Here is a 24,075-nt window from a genome sequence, read left to right on the forward strand (position 1 = left end):
GGTCGATATTTCATTTTGCTCTTTGTTGGTTCCCTTTGGCTGTCTTTCAAAGCCCATTCATTTGTCCCGTCTTCTCCCTCCTCCGGCAGGCTAAATACATCTCCATTTGTATCGACGAGATCAAATCGGAGCTGAAGCAGGACAACATTGCAGTGAAGGCCAATGCTGTCTGCAAACTGACCTACGTAAGACCATTTGCACACTGTACTTGTGAAATGTCAGTCGCTGTGTTTTGTTTTGTCTGTAGGTTTTGGTCTATTACATCAGTTATCAGAGGATTCAATTTTAATAAGTGAATCATGTAAATCACAAATTTGAAATGGCTTAATTGACTTATAATGGACTTTGTCTGGTTTGTTGCTTCAAAATCTCTGGAATGCTCTTTTTAAAGTTGCAGGAATATTCTTGAAGTTCTTTTTGCCATATTGAACCCCCTCTTTTCTGTGAGCAGTTACAGATGTTAGGGTATGACGTCAGCTGGGCAGCCTTTAATATCGTGGAGGTGATGAGCTCCTCGAAATTCACATTTAAGGTAAGAGGATTTGGATTCTTGCTGTATTTTCCATGTGAGGCCAGATTGAGTTCAGTTGTCCAAAAGCTGTCACATTGACCACATTGAGTTCAGTTGTCCAAAAGCTGTCACATTCACCACATTGAGTTCAGTGGTCCCAAAGCTGTCACATTCACCACATTGAGTTCAGTGGTCCCAAAGCTGTCACATTCACCACATTGAGTTCAGTGGTCCCAAAGCTGTCTCATTGACCACATTGGAGTGTGTTTCCTTTCTCCCTCAGAGGATCGGTTACCTGGCAGCCTCGCAGTGTTTTCATGAGGGCACTGATGTCATCATGTTGACAACCAATCAGATCCGTAAGGTAAATAGTTCTCGTCTCGGTTGTTTTGTGATTTAGACAGAACTTTGCAGGCCTTTCCCCAAGGTTTTTCATCTGGCTTAAGGACTGGTAAGTATTCTATGTTCTAAGTTTCTGTTAAGAGTTCAAACAGTAGGGATATTATCAAATGAAGAGAGTGAAGAGTGGCCTACTAGGGAAGTAGGGACAATTTAGTAAAACATGCCCTTAAATAGAAGAGATAACAATTAGTATTGTCTAATGCTAAGTGGTTTCTTTGAGCCACTTACTTTAAAAATGTTGCCTCTGTCTACTGAAGGCCTTGCTCTCTGGGCCATGATCCTGGTTCAGCTGTACAATTCTACAACTACACCTTAAAATTGTAGTTTTCTTTCCATGAATAATATACAGTTATGCAAGTAATTAAAGATGAACTGCCAGTATCCTTTGTGGTAAAATTCACAGAAAACATGCTGTTTTGATTCAAAAAATGACACGAGGGAAATGCTTAGCCAGCTACCCATCAACATGATGGCTTTCAGTCTTCTAAAAGTTGGATCAACTCACAGCTTGAGAAACCTGGCCGTATTTCAGTGGAGTTAATAGTTAAAACATCATAGGTCAAGAATATTGGTTATTTTCATTCTGGACTTTCTCCATGGACAACGATATTGGATGAACCTCAGTCTCTGCACCAAAGGAGCAAAACATTAAATGGGCTTTCTGCTTGAACATTTGAGGGAAAGTAGATTTCTATTTAGCTAAACATTGTGTTGGAATTATTGACATTGTCTGATGATTTTTGTTTTGTTTCTCTCTTTCTCTGTGCTCCAGGATCTCAGTAGCCCTAATCAGTATGACACTGGTGTTGCCCTGACTGGCTTGTCCTGCTTTGTGACCCCAGATCTGGCTCGTGACTTGGCAAATGACATCATGACCTTAGTGAGCTCTTTTCCCCTATACATTTGTAGCGTATGTTTTTGTGTGTCTGTGTGTGTGTGCGTGTGTGTGAGTGCGTGTGTGACACACCTCTTATTCTATGCTTTTTCTTTGTATTACTTTTTACATTATAGCTTAATATAGTCATAGACGTGTCCGTGCTACCCGAGGTTAATGTGCTACGCGTCAGAATAAACGTATTCATTTGCCACAAGTCTCTTACTCTGAACAAGATGACTTGAACCAAGGAACCAACTTCTGTGTTTTCATCAAGGAATTCGCTAAGAACAGCATACTCTTTCAGTGACTTTTAGCTAATATACTAAAAATGACCATCCACATAGAGTTTAACAGAAGTAATCGATTTGTTAGCTCATGCATGCGGGATACATGAAACATGAGTGTGGAAGCAGTGGTGAGAAACGTCAGTTGGTCTGTGATTTGCGCTATATGTCATGACTACTATTATCCAATACACTAAATTAATGGTTTTATTCTTTATTTGGAAAACTACATACAAACTTAAAGGGCATTTTCTTGATTTCATGTTTTCGAAGTTTGGCGGTGACAGGCAAAATTCAAAGACGATCTGAGAATCTGATACATTAATATATCTCAATTTTCATTTCGGGGCATTATTCTGGGTTTTGTTGTGTTGGGTCACATGACCGCACAGTGCCCAGAGTTGTTCAAATCAAGTTGTTGTTGTTGTAAATATTTGTATTTGTTTTAATTGTTTCTCCTAAGATGTCCCACACTAAGCCTTACATCCGGAAGAAAGCTGTGCTGATCATGTACAAGGTGTTCTTGAAGTACCCTGAGTCTTTGCGTCCGGCGTTCCCCAGACTCAAAGAGAAGCTGGAGGACCCTGACCCTGGTAAATGAAGAAGTATACTGTATGTTTGTGAGGCTGTGTGAGTCAAAAGGTTTCACTCCCCTCAAATGCTTCTAGGTCTGGTTGTTCCATTACTCCAGGGACAGCCATTAGCACCACCATGAGCTCATTCACCAGCTGCTTTTCCCAAAAGTCTTCAATTGTATAATATCAGGTGAATCCAGTGAGACGGCCACAGTGGTGTGGTGTTATCCAATGAACGACCCACACCACTCTGCCAGCAGAAGGCTATACAGTCATAACTGAACTGAAGGGAGATATATATATATATATATTATAACACTGCCTCTAAACATACATATATATAACACTGCCTCTAAACACTGTTCTGATTGGGCGTATAAACACTGTTGTGATTGGGCCTATAAACACTGTTCTGATTGGGAGTATAAACGCTGTTGTGATTGGGCCTATAAACACTGTTCTGATTGGGAGTATAAACACTGTTGTGATTGGGCCTATAAACACTGTTCTGATTGGGAGTATAGACACTGTTCTGATTGGGAGTATAAACACTGTTCTGATTGGGAGTATAAAAACACAGCATCTAAACACTGTTCTGTTCGGATATGCTAATGAACACATGTATTAAGTGTTCAAGTCTGGGTCAGGTGTAATTAGTGGGCCAATATCTTTGAATTCAATCCAAACGGCCGTTTTTTCTCTTGTTGCCAGGGGTCCAGTCAGCAGCAGTGAACGTCATCTGTGAGCTGGCCAGAAGAAACCCCAAGAATTACTTGTCTCTGGCTCCCCTCTTCTTCAAGCTGATGACCTCCTCCACTAACAACTGGGTCCTGATTAAAATCATTAAACTGGTAAGTCCGGACTCAAGTGCATGTTGGGATGATATCCTTTTCATTCTTTGTACTTTAATAAGATATTTTTGTTTATGCTTTTCACCTGAAAGCAGCTCACCTTACAGTAGGTAGCTAGTGCTATTTAGCTATAGGAGCTACTGAAGTTACTGCATTACTGGATTTTTTTGGCATTAGCAGTAAGCATATGATAATCACCTTGTACAGACATGCCATAGTAGGTAGTAGTAATATAGTCGGCTACATGAAGATATATGTGATGTTTCAAAAGACGTGACGTTTTTTACAACGTTATCTATCAAAATGGCTAATTGTTGTGCCTCCCGTTTGTGAGTGCAGGTTGGTATATTTGTGATTTAAAGATGCTGAACAGTCGTTTCCACATATATCTGGCTATTTTGACAGCATTAATAAGCAGACGTGCATTGATTGATAAAATAAGAGGGCGTTTGTCTTACAGCATGAATAAGCAGACGTGCATTGATTGATAAAATAAGAGGGCGTTTGTCTTACAGCATTAATACGCAGACGTGCATTGATTGATAAAATAAGAGGGCGTTTGTCTTACAGCATTAATACGCAGACGTGCATTGATTGATAAAATAAGAGGACGTTTGTCTTACAGCATTAAGAAGCAGACGTGCATTGATTGATAAAATAAGAGGGCGTTTGTCTTACAGCATGAATAAGCAGACGTGCATTGATTGATAAAATAAGAGGGCGTTTGTCTTACAGCATGAATAAGCAGACGTGCATTGATTGATAAAATAAGAGGGCGTTTGTCTTACAGCATTAAGAAGCAGACGTGCATTGATTGATAAAATAAGAGGACGTTTGTCTTACAGCATGAATAAGCAGACGTGCATTGATTGATAAAATAAGAGGGCGTTTGTCTTACAGCATGAATAAGCAGACGTGCATTGATTGATAAAATAAGAGGACGTTTGTCTTACAGCATGAATAAGCAGACGTGCATTGATTGATAAAATAAGAGGGCGTTTGTCTTACAGCATGAATAAGCAGACGTGCATTGATTGATAAAATAAGAGGGCGTTTGTCTTACAGCATTAAGAAGCAGACGTGCATTGATTGATAAAATAAGAGGGCGTTTGTCTTACAGCATTAATACGCAGACGTGCATTGATTGATAAAATAAGAGGACGTTTGTCTTACAGCATGAATAAGCAGACGTGCATTGATTGATAAAATAAGAGGGCGTTTGTCTTACAGCATGAATAAGCAGACGTGCATTGATTGATAAAATAAGAGGACGTTTGTCTTACAGCATGAATAAGCAGACGTGCATTGATTGATAAAATAAGAGGGCGTTTGTCTTACAGCATGAATAAGCAGACGTGCATTGATTGATAAAATAAGAGGGCGTTTGTCTTACAGCATTAATAAGCAGACGTGCATTGATTGATAAAATAAGAGGGCGTTTGTCTTACAGCATTAATACGCAGACGTGCATTGATTGATAAAATAAGAGGGCGTTTGTCTTACAGCATTAATACGCAGACGTGCATTGATTGATAAAATAAGAGGACGTTTGTCTTACAGCATGAATAAGCAGACGTGCATTGATTGATAAAATAAGAGGGCGTTTGTCTTACAGCATGAATAAGCAGACGTGCATTGATTGATAAAATAAGAGGGCGTTTGTCTTACAGCATTAATAAGCAGACGTGCATTGATTGATAAAATAAGAGGGCGTTTGTCTTACAGCATTAATACGCAGACGTGCATTGATTGATAAAATAAGAGGGCGTTTGTCTTACAGCATTAATACGCAGACGTGCATTGATTGATAAAATAAGAGGACGTTTGTCTTACAGCATGAATAAGCAGACGTGCATTGATTGATAAAATAAGAGGACGTTTGTCTTTCAGTTCGGTGCCCTCACACCACTGGAGCCACGGCTGGGGAAGAAGCTGATTGAGCCACTCACCAACCTCATTCACAGGTACCTACACAGACTGTGTGTGTGTGTGTGTGTGTGTGTGTGTATGTGTGTGTGCGTGTGTGTGTGTTTGTGTGATGAGTCACCCACCAACCTCATTCACAGGTACCTAAACAGACAAGAACTTCACATAGCTCATTTGTCAAACTGTGTGTGTGTGTGTGTGTGTGTGTGTGTGTTGTATTGTACTGTTGGTAGTGTGTGTGTGTGTGTGTGTGTGTGTGTGTGTGTGTGTGTGTGTGTCTATATGACCTATATAACACTGCCTCTTTTTTTTGTCTTGTTTTTATCTTGTCACAGCACTTCTGCCATGTCGCTTTTATATGAATGTGTGAACACTGTTATTGCAGGTCAGTATCTTTTATATGAATGTGTGAACACTGTTATTGCAGGTCAGTATGTAATGAATGTGTGAACACTGTTATTGCAAGTTAGTATGGAACAGAATTTTTATGGGTTAAAATTTGGTTCAGTAAGTGTGGAATCGGTTCACAGTGAAAAGAATGTCGACATTTTTATCCCAAATTCACACCAACAAGACGTTAGTTTGCAATAAAGATGCCTAAAGCAAATGCCATTTTTTAACCTATAAGAAGTAATAAACAATCCTGTAATGTTATACCGTAATAAAACTAGGAACTAAGGATAAATGTTTTAACTTGCTGGGTCTACTGGTTTGGTCACCAGGGACTGTGACCAGTATTTGAATTAGGTTAGATTCAACTTTACACAGACAGTTCAATACTAGATTATATCTAAAGCAAATTCAGTTGCAAATGTAAAGTCTTTAATGTGGTGAGGTAAGGACAACTGTTATACAAGGCCCATGATGTATAATACCACATCTTAATTTATTGTGCCGATTTTGTATGTCAGTTAGTAAAATGGGTGGGGGCTTATCTTAAGGCTTAAAAGAAAATCAACAGATGATTTACCTTCTCTATTTTTTTATTAGAGAAAAAGCTTTTCCTTGTCACAATTATGACTTTCAATGAACAATGCAATAATCGATGCAGCTTGCATTTCAACACAAAATGGATGTAAAAAAATATATATACTGTATATTATAAAAAATAAAAATAAAACATCGATTATGAACTTTTCTGAATCGAAACAGAATCGTTCTAGAGAGAATCGAGAGAAATCGAAGAATCGATTTATTAATTTTTTCCCACCCCTAGTAAACACTCAAATCATGTTGATTAGTTACAGCAGTAATAGGTCACTGTAGCTCATGCCAATTGTATGGGAAGGGATCATCCAGTTGACTTCACTGTATCTTTACTCGTACGGAGGCCAAGATTCAAATTTTGCCGCAATGGCAGGTTTGTATATCAATGAGCACAGTCAATTAATGGTTAATTATTAATGAGCACAGTCACCAAGAGGAGGATGGATGATCAGTTTGATAATCAAAAAAATCAATACCCAGATTACTAATAAGACTAATAACTCCTGTTTTTTTGCAGTTTTGATATCCCTGTCCTCGGGAATGCCCAACCACAGTGCTAGTATTCAGGTATGCACTATCCCACCTGTATTGTATACGATCACACGTTTATCCATCCTATTTGTGTGTTTTTCTTTTGCTATATGCTTTTGCTATTATATTGTACTCTAGTAAGCACTGTAAATTAGTGAATGTTATGATCAATATTCCAGATGACTGATTAGGCCTTCTCTGCATGTGATCAAATCTCTGAACACACCTGTGCATTCCTAAAACACTGAATGTGATGTGATGTGGTTTACGGTGTTACGAATGGTTATTGATTTCCTTCCCTTGTCTCTGTCTCTGTTATATTCTTTCATCTCACCCTCCTCCCCTCCCCTCCACACTGCTCTTTCAGCTCTGTGTGCAGAAGCTGCGAATCCTGATCGAAGACTCGGACCAGAACTGTGAGCCCTCTGTCAATGCCTGCAGTGTGTCATTCTCTCATTGTCTGCGTGTTTTCATTAGTGGATAGTGCCCACCTCCTTTTCAATTAGATTGAGTAGACGCATAGAGTCAAGTGCACGTGCGAGTAAGAGTGCAACTACGCACGTTTCCATCTACATGTATTCTCCTCGCGAGTTGAGTCTGTGATGTGTGCGGCATGAAGGCAGTTACGCACTTCAGGCGGGGCAACCCCAAATCTGAGTGTTTCTGAGGCAAACACTATCTCCCCATATTCAGCGACACGCTTGCGAGGGCTGGAGTAAGTCAAGTGCCACTACAAGGCCAAACACCATCTAGTGTTTGAAGTCGGCAGTAGGCCTAATTCTCACATTATTAGTTTCAGTATTTCTAAAACAGTAATTCTATCAAATGAGTTGCATAATGAATGGAAATGTACAACAATTTTGTGCTTGACATTTTGCTTGTATCAAGAAATCCTCCATTTGCAAAAATGACAGCTTTGCTGACCCTAGGCGTTCTAGTTGTTTATTTGTTGAGGACGTGTGCAGGAATTTCACCCCATGGAGTAGCTCCTACTGTAGATCAGTAGGGTTGAGAGCCTGTGACTGCACTGGCCTGTAGATCAGTAGGGTTGAGAGCCTGTGACTGCACTGGCCTGTAGATCAGTAGGGTTGAGACCCTGAGACTGCACTGGCCTGTAGATCAGTAGGGTTGAGACCCTGAGACTGCACTGGCCTGTAGATCAGTAGGGTTGAGACCCTGAGACTGCACTGGCCTGTAGATCAGTAGGGTTGAGAGCCTGTGACTGCACTGGCCTGTAGATCAGTAGGGTTGAGACGCAGTGACTGCACTGGCCCTTTCATGTTCTCTGTGCTCTGCATTGTTTTGGGGTGTTTTAATGAAATGGCCAATAAAAGAAAAAGACTACAATGTGTAAGAGAAAACAGATTTGTCTGTCCATAAGATTGTGTTCAATCCACCCAGACTCTTAAGTCACTGATCACTGATCACAGTGAAGACATGGTGAGGTTCAGAACCAATGGAAAGCTTCTGGAGGAGTTCTTCACACCATATGTGAAGCACAGTAGAGGACCTGTGATGGTCTGGAGGAGTTCAGGAGTTCTTCACACCATATGTGAAGCACAGTAGAGGACCTGTGATGGTCTGGAGGAGTTCAGGAGTTCTTCACACCATATGTGACCCACAGTAGAGGACCTGTGATGGCCTGGAGGAGTTCAGGAGTTTTTCACACCATATGTGAAGCTCAGTAGAGGACCTGTGATGGTCTGGAGGAGTTCTTCACACCATATGTGACGCGCAGTAGACGACCTGTGATCGTCTGGAGGTGCTTTGATGCTGGTAAAGTATCTCATTGACTGAATATAGAACGAATGAATATAGACTGGAGCCATTTTTGTCCTACAAAAGGACAATGAGCCGCAGTACTGCTCTAAGGGATGCGAGACCTATTTTGGGAGGCAGCAGTCAAGATGGAATGCTGCAAAGTTCATAAATGCGGCAAATGGAGGAATCTTTAATCAAAGCAAAATGTCAAGAACAAAATGATCTCAAACAGCAGTAATTATTTCTAACTTTGCCAATGTGTGGACTTAATTATCTTAATATATATATTTTTCCCCCTTGTTTGGCAAATCCCTGGAAACATTTCTATGGCTGTCCCAGGGGAGATGGCCGTAAATACACAGCCAGGCATCTTTGGCTTATTTGAAATCCACTTCTCATGTGCTCCCGGAAGCTGATGTGTGAAGTTATATTAAGGCCACAATGTATAGTTGACATGCACATCACCTCACTGATGCGTGCGCTGAATGTGACTGTTATTAACTTGTTTATTTTGTGGGTGTTGGTGCACGTGTGTGTGTCTTGGTGCACGTGTGTGTCTTGGCTTTGTCCGTTTTGGTGGACGTTCGGTTTCAAGGGCTTGAGTTTATTTGAGCTGAGCCAGTCTTGCTGAATATTTGTTACACTTCGTCAGGGACACCTACAGCATGACAAGTCAATTACTTCAGAGGCATGCCTTTAACATTCATCTGGAAAATGTCACCGTATATAAGCCAGATTAATAGCACGGACAGCAAACACTGTACGCCTAAACAGCTGCCCAACGGCAGCATCAAGGTATCTGACTAAATTGTGACTGAACTCTGCTGTAGGTTTCACTGACTCAGATATACAGTATGTGGAAACAATTCAAATCATTTTTTGGATCTGTAACACTGATTTCCACGTCTGGAATTGGTGTTGATAAAAAAATGAATGTAAAAGTGGTAGGCACATTCTTTTACATTGCTGCATGTAGATGTACTGAAACATTAATGCACCTCAATAATATTACAGAATATTAATTGAGAGACTCTACTCGAAATGTTTTTCCTCTAAATGTATTTGATTTAAAAATGGTTGACCAGAGGTTAATTTGTATCGTACGTTTCAGTGAAATATCTAGGTCTGCTGGCGATGTCCAAGATCCTGAAAACTCACCCCAAATCTGTACAGTCCCACAAAGACCTCATCCTGCAGTGTCTCGATGACAAAGACGAGTCCATTCGCCTCAGGGCGCTCGACCTGCTCTACGGGATGGTACATTATGATTATATATTATATAACAGAACACTGATATAGTTGATATAACATAGTAACATAACACTAATATAGTTATATAACATAGTAACATAACACTAATATAGTTATATAACATAGTAACATAACACTAATATAGTTGATATTGTGTCATCACTGCTTCATACATAGCAATCCACTCTGGAAGCGATCAGTGTCAGCGAGGACCTGCTATCTTTCTTTTCCACACCACTGTAGAAGTCTGAATCCTAATAGTTTTAACTGTGTGTATAGACAGGGCCGCTATTCGTGGGGTGAACTTGTCTTTATGGAGTTTTTCTCTGTGGTGAAGTTCTATTTTTGTAATGATGTGTTCAAATGTATCACCCAATATCATTTGAACCAGGTGTCGAAGAAGAACCTAATGGAGATTGTGAAGAAGCTTATGCTCCATGTGGACAAGGCTGAAGGCACAACCTACAGAGATGAGCTGCTCACAAAGATCATTGATATATGCAGCCAGAGCAACTACCAATACATCACCAACTTTGAGTGGTAAGTACTGCATACCACTGTCCAAACAACTGCAGTCATTTACCTACTTTATTTAACCAAATGATGGGTTTTGGGTGTGCCAAAACAATGAAAAAATGTATTAACAAATTACATTTTACCATGACTAGATAAGGATGAAGTGAGTTTATCATTAGACCAGAATGAATAACCTTTGACAGATTGGTAATATCTTGGCCTTTTAAATCTATTTAATAGCTTCTAAGGTTCTAAAGCATATACATTTCTCGGGGGTTATGAAACTTTTGAGCAAAAGTGCAGGTATGTGTTGAAGGAATTGCAAATATGAAGAACTCGTATGTGAATTTCGAACCTTGTCTGCGCAGCAAACATTGAGTTTAGTCAGCTCTACCGATAGACAGCAGACACTGAGGTTCCATTCATACTGGAGGAAACAGAAGGACAAAGAGCATGAATAAAACGTAAAAAAATTGACATATTTAATGCAACATATTCTTCACAGCTTGAATTGTTCTCACTAGATCATTCTCATCATCTGACAGGTTTGTAAGGCAGTGAGCAGTATGTTGTTGCTTCAAAAACTGGTACAAAAGCTGTACTGTGTTTTTTTCCACTAAAATGAATTTCTAGAAATGAAAATCTCCTGGCATCTCCACTCAGTGTTGCCATAGAGGGCCATGACTTCCTACCAGATGTGTTCCGTTGCCATGACTTCCTACCAGATGTGTTCCGTTGCCGTCCTATAGGTACATCAGCATCTTGGTGGAGCTGACGAGGCTTGAAGGCACTCGGCACGGGCACCTTATCGCCTCGCAAATGCTGGATGTGGCTATTCGGGTTAAAGCCATCCGAGGCTTCGCTGTGGCCCAGATGGCCACCCTCCTGGACAACGCGCACCTACTGACGGGGAACACCCAGCGCAACGGGATCTGTGAGGTGTTGTATGCTGCCGCCTGGATCTGTGGCGAGTTTTCAGAGTATGTACACCATTTGCATACACTATATATGAGTCTTGACTTTATCATCAGTCACTTCCCTTTTCCAAATGAGGCTGTTTCCTGAATCTCTGCCTCTGGCTCTTGCAGACATCTGGAAGACCCCAAACAGACTCTGGAGGCGATGCTCCGGCCCAAGGTGGCCACGCTGCCCGGGCACATCCAGGCTGTGTACGTCCAGAATGCAGCCAAGCTGTTCGCCACGGTCCTGAGGAGCCAAGAGAGTGCCCCAGAGGCAGCGCAGGAGACCAGCCAGCTGATGATCGAGAGGCTGCCACTGTTTGTGCAGAGTGCAAACCTGGAAGTACAGGAGAGGGTGAGTCATGGGTCAAGGGTCACGGGTCATGGGTCAGTCATGGGTCACGGGGTCATGGGTCACAGTCACGGGGTCACGGGGTCACGGGTCAATTGAAGGTACACAAAAAGCTTGGGTCCCTTGACTGATCCTAGAATGAAACAGCCTGTTTTCTCCATAGCATGTGTCATGTTAACCTGTGTTAATGGTGTGCTTCCTCTCTGGGCAGGCCTCCTGCATCCTGCAGCTGGTCAAGTACATCCAGAAACTGCAGCAGAAGGACGTTGAAGTTGCTGAGGAGGTGACGGCTTTATTTGCTGGCGAGCTCAACCCAGTGGCCCCAAAAGCTCAGAAGAAAGTGCCTATTCCTGAAGGGTGAGATGGAGAAGCACTATTCAAAACCAACACATGTTATTTGTAATAACGAACCCACACTGTAGCCACACTGCTCACTAGCTCCAGACTAGCTAAAGGTCCCCACGTGATGATGGGCCTGTTCTTCTCCCCAGCCTGGACCTGGACGCCTGGATCAATGAGCCTCCTTCAGAGAGTGAGTCTGAAGACGAGAAGCCCAAGGCTGTCTTTGCCAGGGAGGAGCCCAAGCACACCCGATCACGCCACACTGAAGTGGACGAGAAGGAGCTGGCCAAGGTCTGGGCTTAGCAGGCGGACATTCTTCTATTTTCAGTCTATGAAAGTTATATTTTATGGAGTAGCATTTTGTGTTTTGTCCCAAACTTCTGTTTTGTCCAAACAGCGGCGAGAAGCCAGGAAACAGGAGCAGGCCAATAATCCTTTCTATATCAAAGCCTCACCATCCTCACAGAAGGTATGGAGGAAGCTCCACACAAGTTGACAAACATGCATTAATTGGCTGCAGTGAAATTCTGTGAAGTTAGGATAATTTAGTTTATGGAGCTACTTTCCATTTGGGGGGAAATACACACCCACACAAACACACACCCACACAAACACACACCCACACACTCACACACACCCACACACTCACACACCCACACAAACACACACCCACACAAACACACACCCACACACTCACACACACCCACACACTCACACACCCACACAAACACACACCCACACAAACACACACCCACACACTCACACACACCCACACACTCACACACCCACACAAACACACACCCACACACTCACACACACAAACACACACCCACACAAACACACGCCCACACAAACACACACCCACACACACCCACACCCACACACACAACACATGGTCATAATTGAATGCTGCTGTCTGAGCTATCAGAAACGTCAACTGACGTGTTTTGGTTTCCTTTCCTGTGGTGGTGTGTGAGCCCAGGTGTATCAGGACGCCCCAGGAGTGGAGCACATTCCAGTGGTCCAGATCGACCTCAGTGTGCCTCTCAAAGTTCCAGGTGAGCGATCGATTTGGGATCTATACTGTGTAGTCATTATTTCATTCAGATAGTGGATTTAAAGTGCCAATGACAATCCCAATGACACAACTGACAATCCTTCTCCTGACTCTTACCCACACTACCGCTCTCTTTCGTTTGTTTACTCACTCTCTCTCTCTCGTGTCCTGTCTCTACCCCTCTCTTTCGTTTGTTTACTCACTCTCTCTCGTGTCCTGTCTCTACCTCTATCTTTCGCTTGTTTACTCACTCTCTCTCTCTCTGGTGTCCTGTCTCTACCTCTATCTCTCCCTCTCTGTTGTGTTTCTTGTCAGGGCTGCCCTTATCAGACCAGTACGTGAAGATGGAAGAGGAGCGTCGGCAGAAGGATAAGGACGACAAGAAGAAAAAAGAGAAAAAAAGAAAGAGGGAGAAGCGTGGCCGGGGGAGACAGGTGGACTCAGGCCCTGAGAGCGAGGAGGACATCACCCCGGCCCAGCAGGTGGACATCATGACGGAGGAGATGCCAGAGGTGAGCAGGCCACATGTGGCTAATGGCTGCTTATCTATTGATTTTACACATGCTCTAAAAATGATTCCAGCCCTTTTCCCCTCAGGACACTCTGGTTATCAGTGCTCAGTTTAGTGGAAATGGATCAGTGATGGACTATCTTGAAACTCTTCTGTGCAAAATGATTCAACTCAGTAAGGCAGTTACTCCGTAAAGGTGCTATTATACTCGTTTTTTACGCAGAAACGTAAGACACGTAAGACACGTAAGAGCCCCTTGCGCAGTTACATAACCCCTCTTACGTGCTTAAGAGCGTCCCCCAAAATGTGTAACTATACAACAAAGCTACGCCAGCCGTTCGCAGCCCGCAAGACTGTGCGGAGTCTCACATTTCCGTTTTCATAGAATAATACTGCCATTTTTAAAAGCCAAGGCAAGACCTGAAGATTTTTTAATCATGAATAGCCTGCAGACCGTCTCACAAGCTCGTTCATGTTGATTATGAACAAACGTAACAGAAGAGGTCCGAAGATATGAGCACCTTTACAAACCCTCCTTAAACACTTATAAGGACGCTCAAATGACCGCGAATTCATGGAGAGAATACTATCCCATTCTCACAGGAGACATCAGCAATCGGAGCATATTTGTCAAACGCAATAAAAGATACTGCTCTGATCTATTCCCATTCCCCTACTGAATATTCTGTTGAGATCAAAGGTTTGTCTCGACATACCGTGATATTTCAGATGATAGAACAGTTGAAATGAATGCAGAATCCCTTCATACCACGAAACAAATTAAAATCGATGTATTAACGACTGGTTTAGCCTGAAGTCCTGTTGTAAATTCGACCTAACGATAAAAGTAGGCTACTTTATGAATCGGAGATGAGACGTGAAGGGTGTCACATATATCTGCAAAGAAATCCACATAAATTGCAACATACTACCTACTCAGAGGCTAAAGTCCGACGAAAAAATTGAAGGAGCCCGGCTTTGTTTGATGGCTTGTGAACACCAGTCTTTATCTTCTTCACATTCCAGAGGTTTTCAGTGGGATTCAGGTCTGGATATTGGGCTGACCATGACAGATCAAGATCTGGTGGTCCTCCAATCCCACCTTGATTGACCTTGTGTGGCATGGAGTATTGTCCTGCTGGAATAGAACAATCCTCAGAGTTGGGGAACATTGCCATAGTTGGGGAACATTGCCATAGTTGGGGAACATTGCCAGAGTTGGGGAACATTGCCAGAGTTGGGGAACATTGCCAGAGTTGGGGAACATTGCCAGAGTTGGGGAACATTGCCATAGTTGGGGAACATTGCCATAGTTGGGGAACATTGCCAGAGTTGGGGAACATTGCCATAGTTGGGGAACATTGCCAGAGTTGGGGAACATTGCCATAGTTGGGGAACATTGCCATAGTTGGGGAACATTGCCAGAGTTGGGGAACATTGCCAGAGTTGGGGAACATTGCCAGAGTTGGGGAACATTGCCAGAGTTGGGGAACATTGCCAGAGTTGGGGAACATTGCCAGAGTTGGGGAACATTGCCAGAGTTGGGGAACATTGCCAGAGTTGGGGAACATTGCCAGAGTTGGGGAACATTGCCAGAGTTGAGGAACATTGCCAGAGTTGGGGAACATTGCCAGAGTTGGGGAACATTGCCAGAGTTGAGGAACATTGCCAGAGAAGAAGGAAGGTTTCTTCCAGGATAACCTTTTAAATGCCTTTTTGGGGGAAAACAGGTGAACCACTTGTATTTCCAGTCTCTTTGAGTGGTTATCCAGCTCAAATCATTCTAAGAGCTTGACCTGAGATGTTAGTAACCGCCCCATGATGACATGAAACGAACCGGCAGGCCACTTCAGGAGAACACCTGCCCAGAATGACCACTTCTCTCCCAGAGGAACTCAGGACTGATTTAAATTGAGCTCAAACCCACCTGGGTGAGCCAGAGGACTACTCTTATTATTTGTCGATGGACGAGTCAAAAATAGATCTTTTGTCTTAAGAGAAGCATTGTGCTTGGTGAAAACTACCTTCCAGCATAAGAACCTCATTCCAACTGTGAAACTGTAAGTGTTGGTAATATAGTTTGGGGCTGCCTTGCTACCTAGACAGCTCTTTATCATTGACAGAACTAGTAATGATATATAATGCCCAGACATTCTGTAGTGCAATGTCCGTGTACGGACTGAAGCTCAGTAGAGGGTAGGCTTTGCAGCAAGACAATGACTGTAATCCCACAAGTTTGACTTACAAATAATGGTTACGGCGTAACAAATTTAGCATTTTGACATATGACAATAATAATAATGATGACATTTGTCTTGAAAAAGCATAAATTGCTACTGTTCATTTTTGAAATCTTACAGGTAAGGACTGTTGTCGTTCATTAGGGAAGATATGCATCAATGTGAAATGAAAAATGAGATTGTTTCTGGACCACCTTTTTTCATGTTCTCCTCCTCTGTTGTGTGACTGTTCCCCCAGAATGCCTTACCCAGTGATGACGATGACAAAGATCCCAATGATCCCCACAAAGCCCTGGATATAGACCTGGACAAGTAGGTTTTCAATATGCCTTTTCCTGTCCTGTGTGAATTTTGGAACGTCGTAATGGAAAAGTAGAATATAGGAAACCATCAGCATGGCACACTTTGCACATTTAAAGGCATTTTTCTGTTTCAATGAAAATAGTCAGATTATTTACCCAATAGAAATTATTCAAAATACAAATTAAATTATTATTTGTATTAGTAGTAGTAGTAGTAGTAGTAGTAGTAGTAGTAGTAGTATGTGTTTTTTTATTTAAATTTATTTTTACAGAACTGATGGTACCAAGGAACAGATGCTTCAAATAAAGAAAAATCAATTTGAATAACATTAGCCTTTTATTGGACATTATACACAATATAGAAACATTTTCAAAGGGGTCAAAAAATCTCTGCATTCGTAAAGAACTTAGAGCTAGAGAAATTAGCTTTGAAGCCAGCAAACCATCTGTTTCTCTCTACTACTATTGGAAGTGCACCTAGTTGACCACATAGTGCACAGAGTTATCCAATTGATTTCTGCCGGTCTTTTGTACATCTTTGAGTAGATGGAATACACTAATTAGAGCACATGATACCTTTATATCTGCAGAATATCATTAACCCCCCCCCTAATCTTCTAGTTGGGCACTGTGTCATTTCTGTCCTATGTTGCGCTGTGATTCTTCTCTCTCATGCACACACACACTTTCCTGTCCATCATGTTTTGGCAGTCTGGTGTCTGGCTCCCGGTGAGTAGGCGTGAAGCCTGTGGTGAATCCCTAAGAGTGGCGCTTACTGTTGAACCCCTAGACCCTCCCTCCCTCCCTAAGAGTGGCGCTCACTGATGAACCCCTAGACCCTCCCTCCCTCCCTCCCTCCCTAAGAGTGGGCTCACTGTTGAACCCCTACACCCTCCGTCCCTCCCTAAGAGTGGGCGCACTGTTGAACCCCTAGACCCTCCCTCCCTCTGTAAGAGTGGCGCTCACTGTTGAACCCCTAGACCCTCCCTAAGAGTGGCGCTCACTGTTGAACCCCTAGACCCTCCCTAAGAGTGGGCGCACTGTTGAACCCCTAGACCCTCCTTCCCTAAGAGTGGGCGCACTGTTGAACCCCTAGACCCTCCCTAAGAGAGGGGCGCACTGTTGAACCCCTAGACCATCCCTCCCTCCACTTAAGTCGACCAATCGCCTCCTTTGATGAGACCGGCAAAAACTGAATGCATACAACCCAAGTTGAGAATGTGCAGCATCAATAAGACCTAAGCAGCGGGCCTCACTCAAATGATAACTGTTGCTAACTGTTGTAATAACCACATTTTGAAGTATGAATCTAAATAAATTATTAATATTTAAATCCCCCATTCTGCTGATTTTATAGGTATTCATGAAATAAATATTACAACTAATTTGTCTACAGTTCTGAAAATTGAAGATGTTTAACCAAGTCTCTAGGATTGCAAAATAAACATGGAAGTCTTAAACTGAATGAAACCTCTATTACTAAATGCCTTTTAGGTATGAGACTGATGATACCTTGTGAAAGCATGCTTACCACTAAATCCACATGGTTGGGTCGTCCACCGCTATTTCAATGTAGGGTCACATGACCATAGAAACATTTCAAAATGTGTACGGTTCTCCAGACACAGGTGATGGGTCAACTTCCTCTCTGGTTCATCTCCCCCCACTCTCCCCTCCTAGATCTGGCTCATCTCCCCCCACTCTCCCCTACTAGATCTGTAGTGCTCCAGTGCTACTAAAAATCATTTGCTGGATTTTAAAGCTGGATATTAAACTGGTGCTATTGTCAACTTTTGCTAGTAGTCAGTGATTTGTGTATGAATGGTAGTCCTCCCCTACAGCCTTACTGTATGTATTATGTGTGTGTCCTCAGGCCTCTGGCTGATAGTGAGCAGCTCCCTACCAGAACACATCGCTCTGCTGAAGTCCTGAAGAGTCCAGGAGGGGATGGAGATGGAGAGACCATCACACCCGAACCCAAGAAGAAAACTAGGAAGGACAAGAAAGAAAAGAAGAAAGTTAAGGACAAGGAGAGAACGGCAAGTTTTGAAAAATGAAAAATGTCATCTTGACTAAATCAGATGTACTGATTCCAATATATCCCAATTCTGACTAATATAGTATTTTTAAGACCAATATCGATCTGACACCATAAATCTGATGATGATATATCGTTTGATATTTGTTTTTAAACGAAACAAATAATCGAAAGATTTTCTCCAACATTTAGCATAAAGATTGAGGTCAAATGTGAAAATGGAATTCTGTGTCGACAGCAGCTACTATAAGTTCCTGACTATTAACCGTGGTTTATTAATTGATTTTGTACAATTTCTGCAGCCCTGCGGTTATTACTCGCCTATTTATAATAATTACCTATACAGGGGAATGTGCGTTTTTCTCATTGGATGCCTGATAGTTAGTGGCGCGATACTACCACCAGAAGGTGGTGGTAATGCACATAAAACCGACAGAAGAAGGTTAACCAGAGGCCGGACTCTGTTACTACTACGAACGTGTGTGTAGCTGTGAGATCAGATGCTAGCCTACTGTACAAAAAGGAGAAACATGCAAAGCCAAATACTACTACTACTGTCTTGTCTTGTCCTATACTTGAGAGACTCTCTCCGCACCGCTCTTCGAACTAAAAACCATGGATTTGATCAATTGGTCTCTCAACGAAATTGACACCATCTTCTCGATGAGAAGCTTGGGTTCGGGGGAACCTGACTGTCCTGCCGGGACGTTCGCAGCTGGCTACTCGATGGACGCGTGGGAGAAGTGGCGAGTCGTGTGCCTGGCGGCCCTTTCCGTGGAGGACATTGAAGATATCTACCTATTCGGAACCATGATTACAGGCTTTCTGCTGATTGGATTAGGCGGAACCCTGGTTTATCGGAAAATTTATGAAACGGTGACAGCTGTCAAAAGCCCACTAAGGCTGCCCGACATGATTGAAGCGCTGGGCAGAGCTGTTGGCACTCAGACTGTGGCTATACACCGCGATATGGATAACATCCTGGCGGCTATTAACCGCGATATGGATAACAACACGGAGAAGTTCACGGCTTTGCAAAGGAAATTGGAGCAATTCGGAGACCGGACGGAATAGGAGTAGACGAGCAAATTGGCGCCAACTCCCAAGACCAAACAACCCCAATCTTATCTGCTTTCGGCCCCCTTGGCCCCCTTTCGGCCCCCTTGGCCAAGGCTGTTGCTGGAACAACAACTCCCCTGAAGATCGCTGCAGTGAGACTCTCTTGCATTCCCTTCCCCCTTTCCACAGACACCTGTGGATTGTTGTCTCTGTCCAGGACCTTTTCAAGGATGTCTCCATGGCAACGACAATCTTGCGGACTGAGAATCTGTCTGATTAGGCCTAGGGGAAGGCGACAATCCAGGCCTACTCATACTCGAACTTTCTACATGCATACATACACACGTACACATTACAGATATGCATTCACCACCCCATGACCCCCATCCCACGCCTTCGCCTGCTTCGTACCCCCAGGGTGACAGGCGGGTCTGTGACCATAGCCGAATATGGCTGTTGGACCAGATTGCTGCTTGTTTGCGCTGGCTTACCTCCATCCCCCCTCCCCCTCCCCGTTGCAAGTCCTGAGTTCTGTCATGTTGTAAAATGTATGTGCTTATGGGCTGAGGTGTTTTTTTCCTGCTCCCACACTGTACTCCTCTAGGAGCATAGTCTGGGGGTCGCCTTTTTTTTCTCTCCTCCCTTTCCTCATGTTATGCTGCAATTCTTCCCTCAACCTTGTCTTCCCGTCCTGTCTACCCCCTTGTCAGTATGTGTATATGTATGGACGGGTGGATTGCCATTTTCGCTAGTTTACTATGCGACAGGCTATGTTGCTGGTACTTGTGTACTTGTGCTGTAACAATAAAAGGACTACTATTACTACTACTACTACTACTATAGCCGCCAAAAAGTTTAACTAAAAAATATAACGACACTGAAACTCTCCAGGCAAAGCGTGAATGGTTCTCTCTCTCTATCGAAGAAAATACACTGACAAGTGCTACAGGCGGAATATGTGCGCGGGGGGAGGGGGCGTGGCGATGGCGGGTAGTGATCTACCCTGATAACTGCACATATTGAAGTGTTATAAGCAGAATATCTGTGCGGGGGAGGGGGCGTGGCGGCGGCGGTTACAAACACGCACGTGCGTGCAGGCACATCAGTGGGCCGCAAATTACTTTCTAGTCAGCATGGTGGTCCCTGGGACAAAACCAGTTGAAAACCCCTGGCATAGACTGTAGACTGTAGAGTAAACTAAACTATTATTTCAAAGCGGACAATGTTGTGAATGTATTAAAAAAATTCAGGCCTATTTTTTTTTTCTTTTATCTAAAAATAATTTGAATGATTCCAAAATGTCATTGCTTCATTTATTCTTGTTTAGATTTATTTATTAGTATTGAAGAAGTGATGTCAGTTATTTTTAGTGTGTGTTTCCTGCCTATGGATTATTCCAAGAAATCCATATTGTAGCCCGACATTATATATCGGCAATTAAAAGCTTATTGATTTTTAAATACGTTCACATGAAACTGTAACATTTGACTATGTTAATGTGGTCGAAATCATCACTGAACAATAACAATTGATTTTCTGATTGCCAGTCTATATGGGGAAAAAGGAAAGTATAGCTGAATCTTCATATTGAACAGCCAAAGCCGGGTACAGTCCTATTTACTTTTATGATTTCTAATTTGTTTTTGCATTATTTTCTTTAGAGGTCTGCAGAAGATAAGAAGAACAAAAAGAAACACAAGCATGATCCTGAGGAAGAGGAGGCTAAGATTGAAGAAGCGATCACATTGGTGAATGCTGAAGAGGCGCAGCCTACTGCGGTAAACATTTTGAACCGTGTATTAAACAGAGAAAGTTGTTATTCATTACACTTGTTGTCCTGCTTGTAGTTTCGGTTTTGTGCCTGTACTACTAACTAATTGCTTAATAGCTTGGGTAAGAACAGGTATATTTATCTCTTCGTATTATGATTAAAATTAATTTATGGTTAAAACAGAAAGTTATACAAAAGCAGGACCATCAGAACCTTCTTACAGTGACCAGTTTTGGACATCAGTTATTGGCCTCTTTCATTTAGAGCATATGTCAAAGCTACACAGAAGATGAAGATTTGAATGGTTTCATTCAGAATTGGATATATACAGTCAAACGTTCTTACTGCCAATGTGTTTTTCATGTGCTTCTTTTTTCCTTTAGTCTTTTTAAATATTCTGCCTCAGAGAGATAGGATGGATTGAAATATTTAACATTTTATTCATGGATTATTATTTGAGCACGTACTCAGCCTTGTAATACCAATGACTGCCTCATGGGTGTTCTCCCCTTCTATACCTTAGCAAAGTCTGCTTCTACGCCATCATGACCTTAGTGTCTGCTCCCACTCTCTCTCTCTCTCTCCCTCCCTCTCTCTCTCTCTCTCCCTCTCTCTCTCTCCCACTCTCTCTCTCTCCCTCTCTCTCTCCCTTCCTCTCTCCCTCTCTCTCTCTCTCTCTCTCTCTCTCTCTCTCTCTCTCTCCCACTCTCTCTCTCTCTCTCTCTCTCTCTCTCTTTCAGGCAGCGGATTTGGATTTCTGGCTCACAACTGATGCAGCTCCCTCTAGTGCACAGGTGGAGTTTTTTTGTGTATTAATGTGTGTGGTACCATTTATGTGTGTGTATGTGGTATAATTTATGTGTGTGTGTGTGTGTGTGTGTGTGTGGTATCAGGTACAGTGTGTCCCATGCCCACTATCGTAAAGTTGACATAACAATGTCATAAACATTTCATTTCAGAGCAAATTTATGTAAAAATGATCAATGTCATTTTGGCCCCTGAGAATGAAAATGAAGGAGGGGGAGCTTGACTTATGCACAATGTTGTGTGCAATGTATTACGCAACCAAACCAGGGCATTTATCTCACAGTACATATTGCTAAGCATAAAATGAATTTCAAAATGTTTTAAAAGCTAATCATATTCATCATATTAACTGAGGAGACTTGATCTGATGTTATAATGGACAGAATGGCCATCCATAGTACCTGTTCACTTACGCTTACTGTAAAGTCATTCTTAAAGTTGTTTATTCTGATTATTATTCATTTGATCGCAAACCAATTGTTTCTGTTAACATCTTCTGTACTGTTCCAATGGCACATAATAACCCTAAATGATCATGTTAAAAGCTTAATTCAAAAAACCCTTTTGAATTATGTTTCCACAGATGAAAACCCTTATCCTGTTTAAGGCACTGCTCTTCTTTCTTAGATTTGTAACACTTTACTTGTCCCATTCAATTAATCTCGAAACATTTATCCATTTCTTCTGTCTCCTGTGCATAAGTCAAGGTCTGATTTTATGCTTCCACCAAAGAAGACCTGAAATGTCAGATTGAGATCAGAATAGCTGTTGCAAAGTAGTTTGGTGTGCAAAATCTCGATTAAAAATGACCAAACATGTTGTCCACCGCTAGGAGGCTGTTGCAGCAACCATCCCTGAGGTGCCGATCGAGGCGGAGCCTAGTGAGGTCAAAGAGGTGGAGCCAGAAGAGATGGTGAGTCATTGATATTGCCATGGCAACATTGAGTTCAGTCATCACTTGTATTCCTCTTGTGACCTGTCGAGCAAACAAACACACATCGTTTGCTGCCTTGCTGCAGGCCAACCTGTAAAATGAAAAATGCTTGAAACCCGAAAATCATCCTCGGTCAGTCTCGTGATTAGCGAGGAGGTTTAGCAGCCACATCTTTAGCCGGGTTACCACGGTCTCCTAATGGGCAGTTGAACATTATATAAAAATATCTGCATACGTAAATTGAAAAGTTCTGACATCAAATTTTGTATCAAAAAGCCACCCATTGCTCACCCTGCACCTTGAAGCTTGTTCCCAAACATGCTGTTTCTTAGGATAAATCATCCAGTTTATCTAGGCCACCTTGCTATAAGACTTTTGATGTGGTCTCTGACTTTTGGATCCATTGTTTATTTATTTATTTATTTATTTATGTATGTATTTATTTATGTACAGTATGTATTTCATATTATGTATTTGAATAGAAATCCAAACATAAGAAGAAAAAGCCGAAAAAAGAGAAAGAAGAGATGGAGAGGGAGAAAAAGAAGAAGAAAAAGAGACACCACCACCACCGGAGTGAGAGAGCGGAGACGGAGTCGGTTCAGAACGGCACCATGGAAGAGGAGGAGGAGGAGGAAGAACCCCTGCCGGTTAGAATGGTTCCAGATGTTTGATTTAGAAAGGCATTATTCTATCCATGGACTATTTGAGGTGTTTGTTTTATTTAGAAAGGCATTGTTCTATCCATGGACTATTTGAGGTATTTGGGAAGTATTTTACCGGTTTAACCATCCTGGTTAACCAAGGTACCTTCTCTAGTTAGTTTTGAGTCCTATCTGGAATGCACACAAGCTCATTGATTGGATTGAATCTTTTCACAGAGCAAGGTTCTGTGTGTTTGTTTGATCTATTAATAAGCAAAGGTAGACTGTCAAACAGTTTGCTTGGTCATGCTGTCTTTTGTAAATCAGTCCGGCCGCTAATGAAATTATTTTCTTAATGTAAAACCATCAGCATAACAAGTGTCAGACTCACAGTTGACTTAGGTCCATGGTTGTGGTCTGGGGGATATCCTTAAACTATGTAGTTGACATCATAGATTATAGAACACATGTTTATTCCTATAAGGATCAGATTTGCTTTGGAAAACTGTGTGATAACTGAGAAATAAACAAGATAAATAACAGTTTGCAGACATGAACATTAGGTCAACATAGCTTTAGTAAGATTC

At 42.2% G+C, this 24,075-nt stretch overlaps 1 protein-coding gene across 3 annotated transcripts in view; it reads left to right on the forward strand.

Moving 5' to 3' along the window:
* The window catches only part of ap3d1 (adaptor related protein complex 3 subunit delta 1), a 42,160-nt gene that overhangs the window by 10,827 nt on the left and 7,258 nt on the right, over positions 1 to 24,075 (forward strand). The window contains exons 2-26 of one of the 3 annotated variants that reach the window (XM_031574892.2): positions 90 to 185; positions 452 to 532; positions 795 to 875; positions 1,686 to 1,793; positions 2,538 to 2,667; positions 3,361 to 3,500; positions 5,391 to 5,464; positions 5,762 to 5,811; positions 6,931 to 6,980; positions 7,312 to 7,384; positions 9,817 to 9,962; positions 10,348 to 10,496; positions 11,222 to 11,452; positions 11,561 to 11,786; positions 11,995 to 12,140; positions 12,275 to 12,416; positions 12,523 to 12,594; positions 13,108 to 13,183; positions 13,498 to 13,694; positions 16,172 to 16,245; positions 18,109 to 18,274; positions 20,994 to 21,110; positions 21,844 to 21,897; positions 22,743 to 22,823; positions 23,327 to 23,494. In XM_031574892.2, coding sequence (XP_031430752.1) covers positions 90 to 185; positions 452 to 532; positions 795 to 875; positions 1,686 to 1,793; positions 2,538 to 2,667; positions 3,361 to 3,500; positions 5,391 to 5,464; positions 5,762 to 5,811; positions 6,931 to 6,980; positions 7,312 to 7,384; positions 9,817 to 9,962; positions 10,348 to 10,496; positions 11,222 to 11,452; positions 11,561 to 11,786; positions 11,995 to 12,140; positions 12,275 to 12,416; positions 12,523 to 12,594; positions 13,108 to 13,183; positions 13,498 to 13,694; positions 16,172 to 16,245; positions 18,109 to 18,274; positions 20,994 to 21,110; positions 21,844 to 21,897; positions 22,743 to 22,823; positions 23,327 to 23,494 — 2,928 coding nt within the window. The remainder of the gene's footprint in view (positions 1 to 89; positions 186 to 451; positions 533 to 794; positions 876 to 1,685; positions 1,794 to 2,537; positions 2,668 to 3,360; positions 3,501 to 5,390; positions 5,465 to 5,761; positions 5,812 to 6,930; positions 6,981 to 7,311; positions 7,385 to 9,816; positions 9,963 to 10,347; positions 10,497 to 11,221; positions 11,453 to 11,560; positions 11,787 to 11,994; positions 12,141 to 12,274; positions 12,417 to 12,522; positions 12,595 to 13,107; positions 13,184 to 13,497; positions 13,695 to 16,171; positions 16,246 to 18,108; positions 18,275 to 20,993; positions 21,111 to 21,843; positions 21,898 to 22,742; positions 22,824 to 23,326; positions 23,495 to 24,075) is intronic. The other 2 variants (XM_031574893.2, XM_031574894.2) reach the window with 2 other exon arrangements.

This window comes from Clupea harengus, chromosome 10 (genome assembly GCF_900700415.2).
Source record: "Clupea harengus chromosome 10, Ch_v2.0.2, whole genome shotgun sequence".
NCBI lineage: Eukaryota > Metazoa > Chordata > Actinopteri > Clupeiformes > Clupeidae > Clupea > Clupea harengus.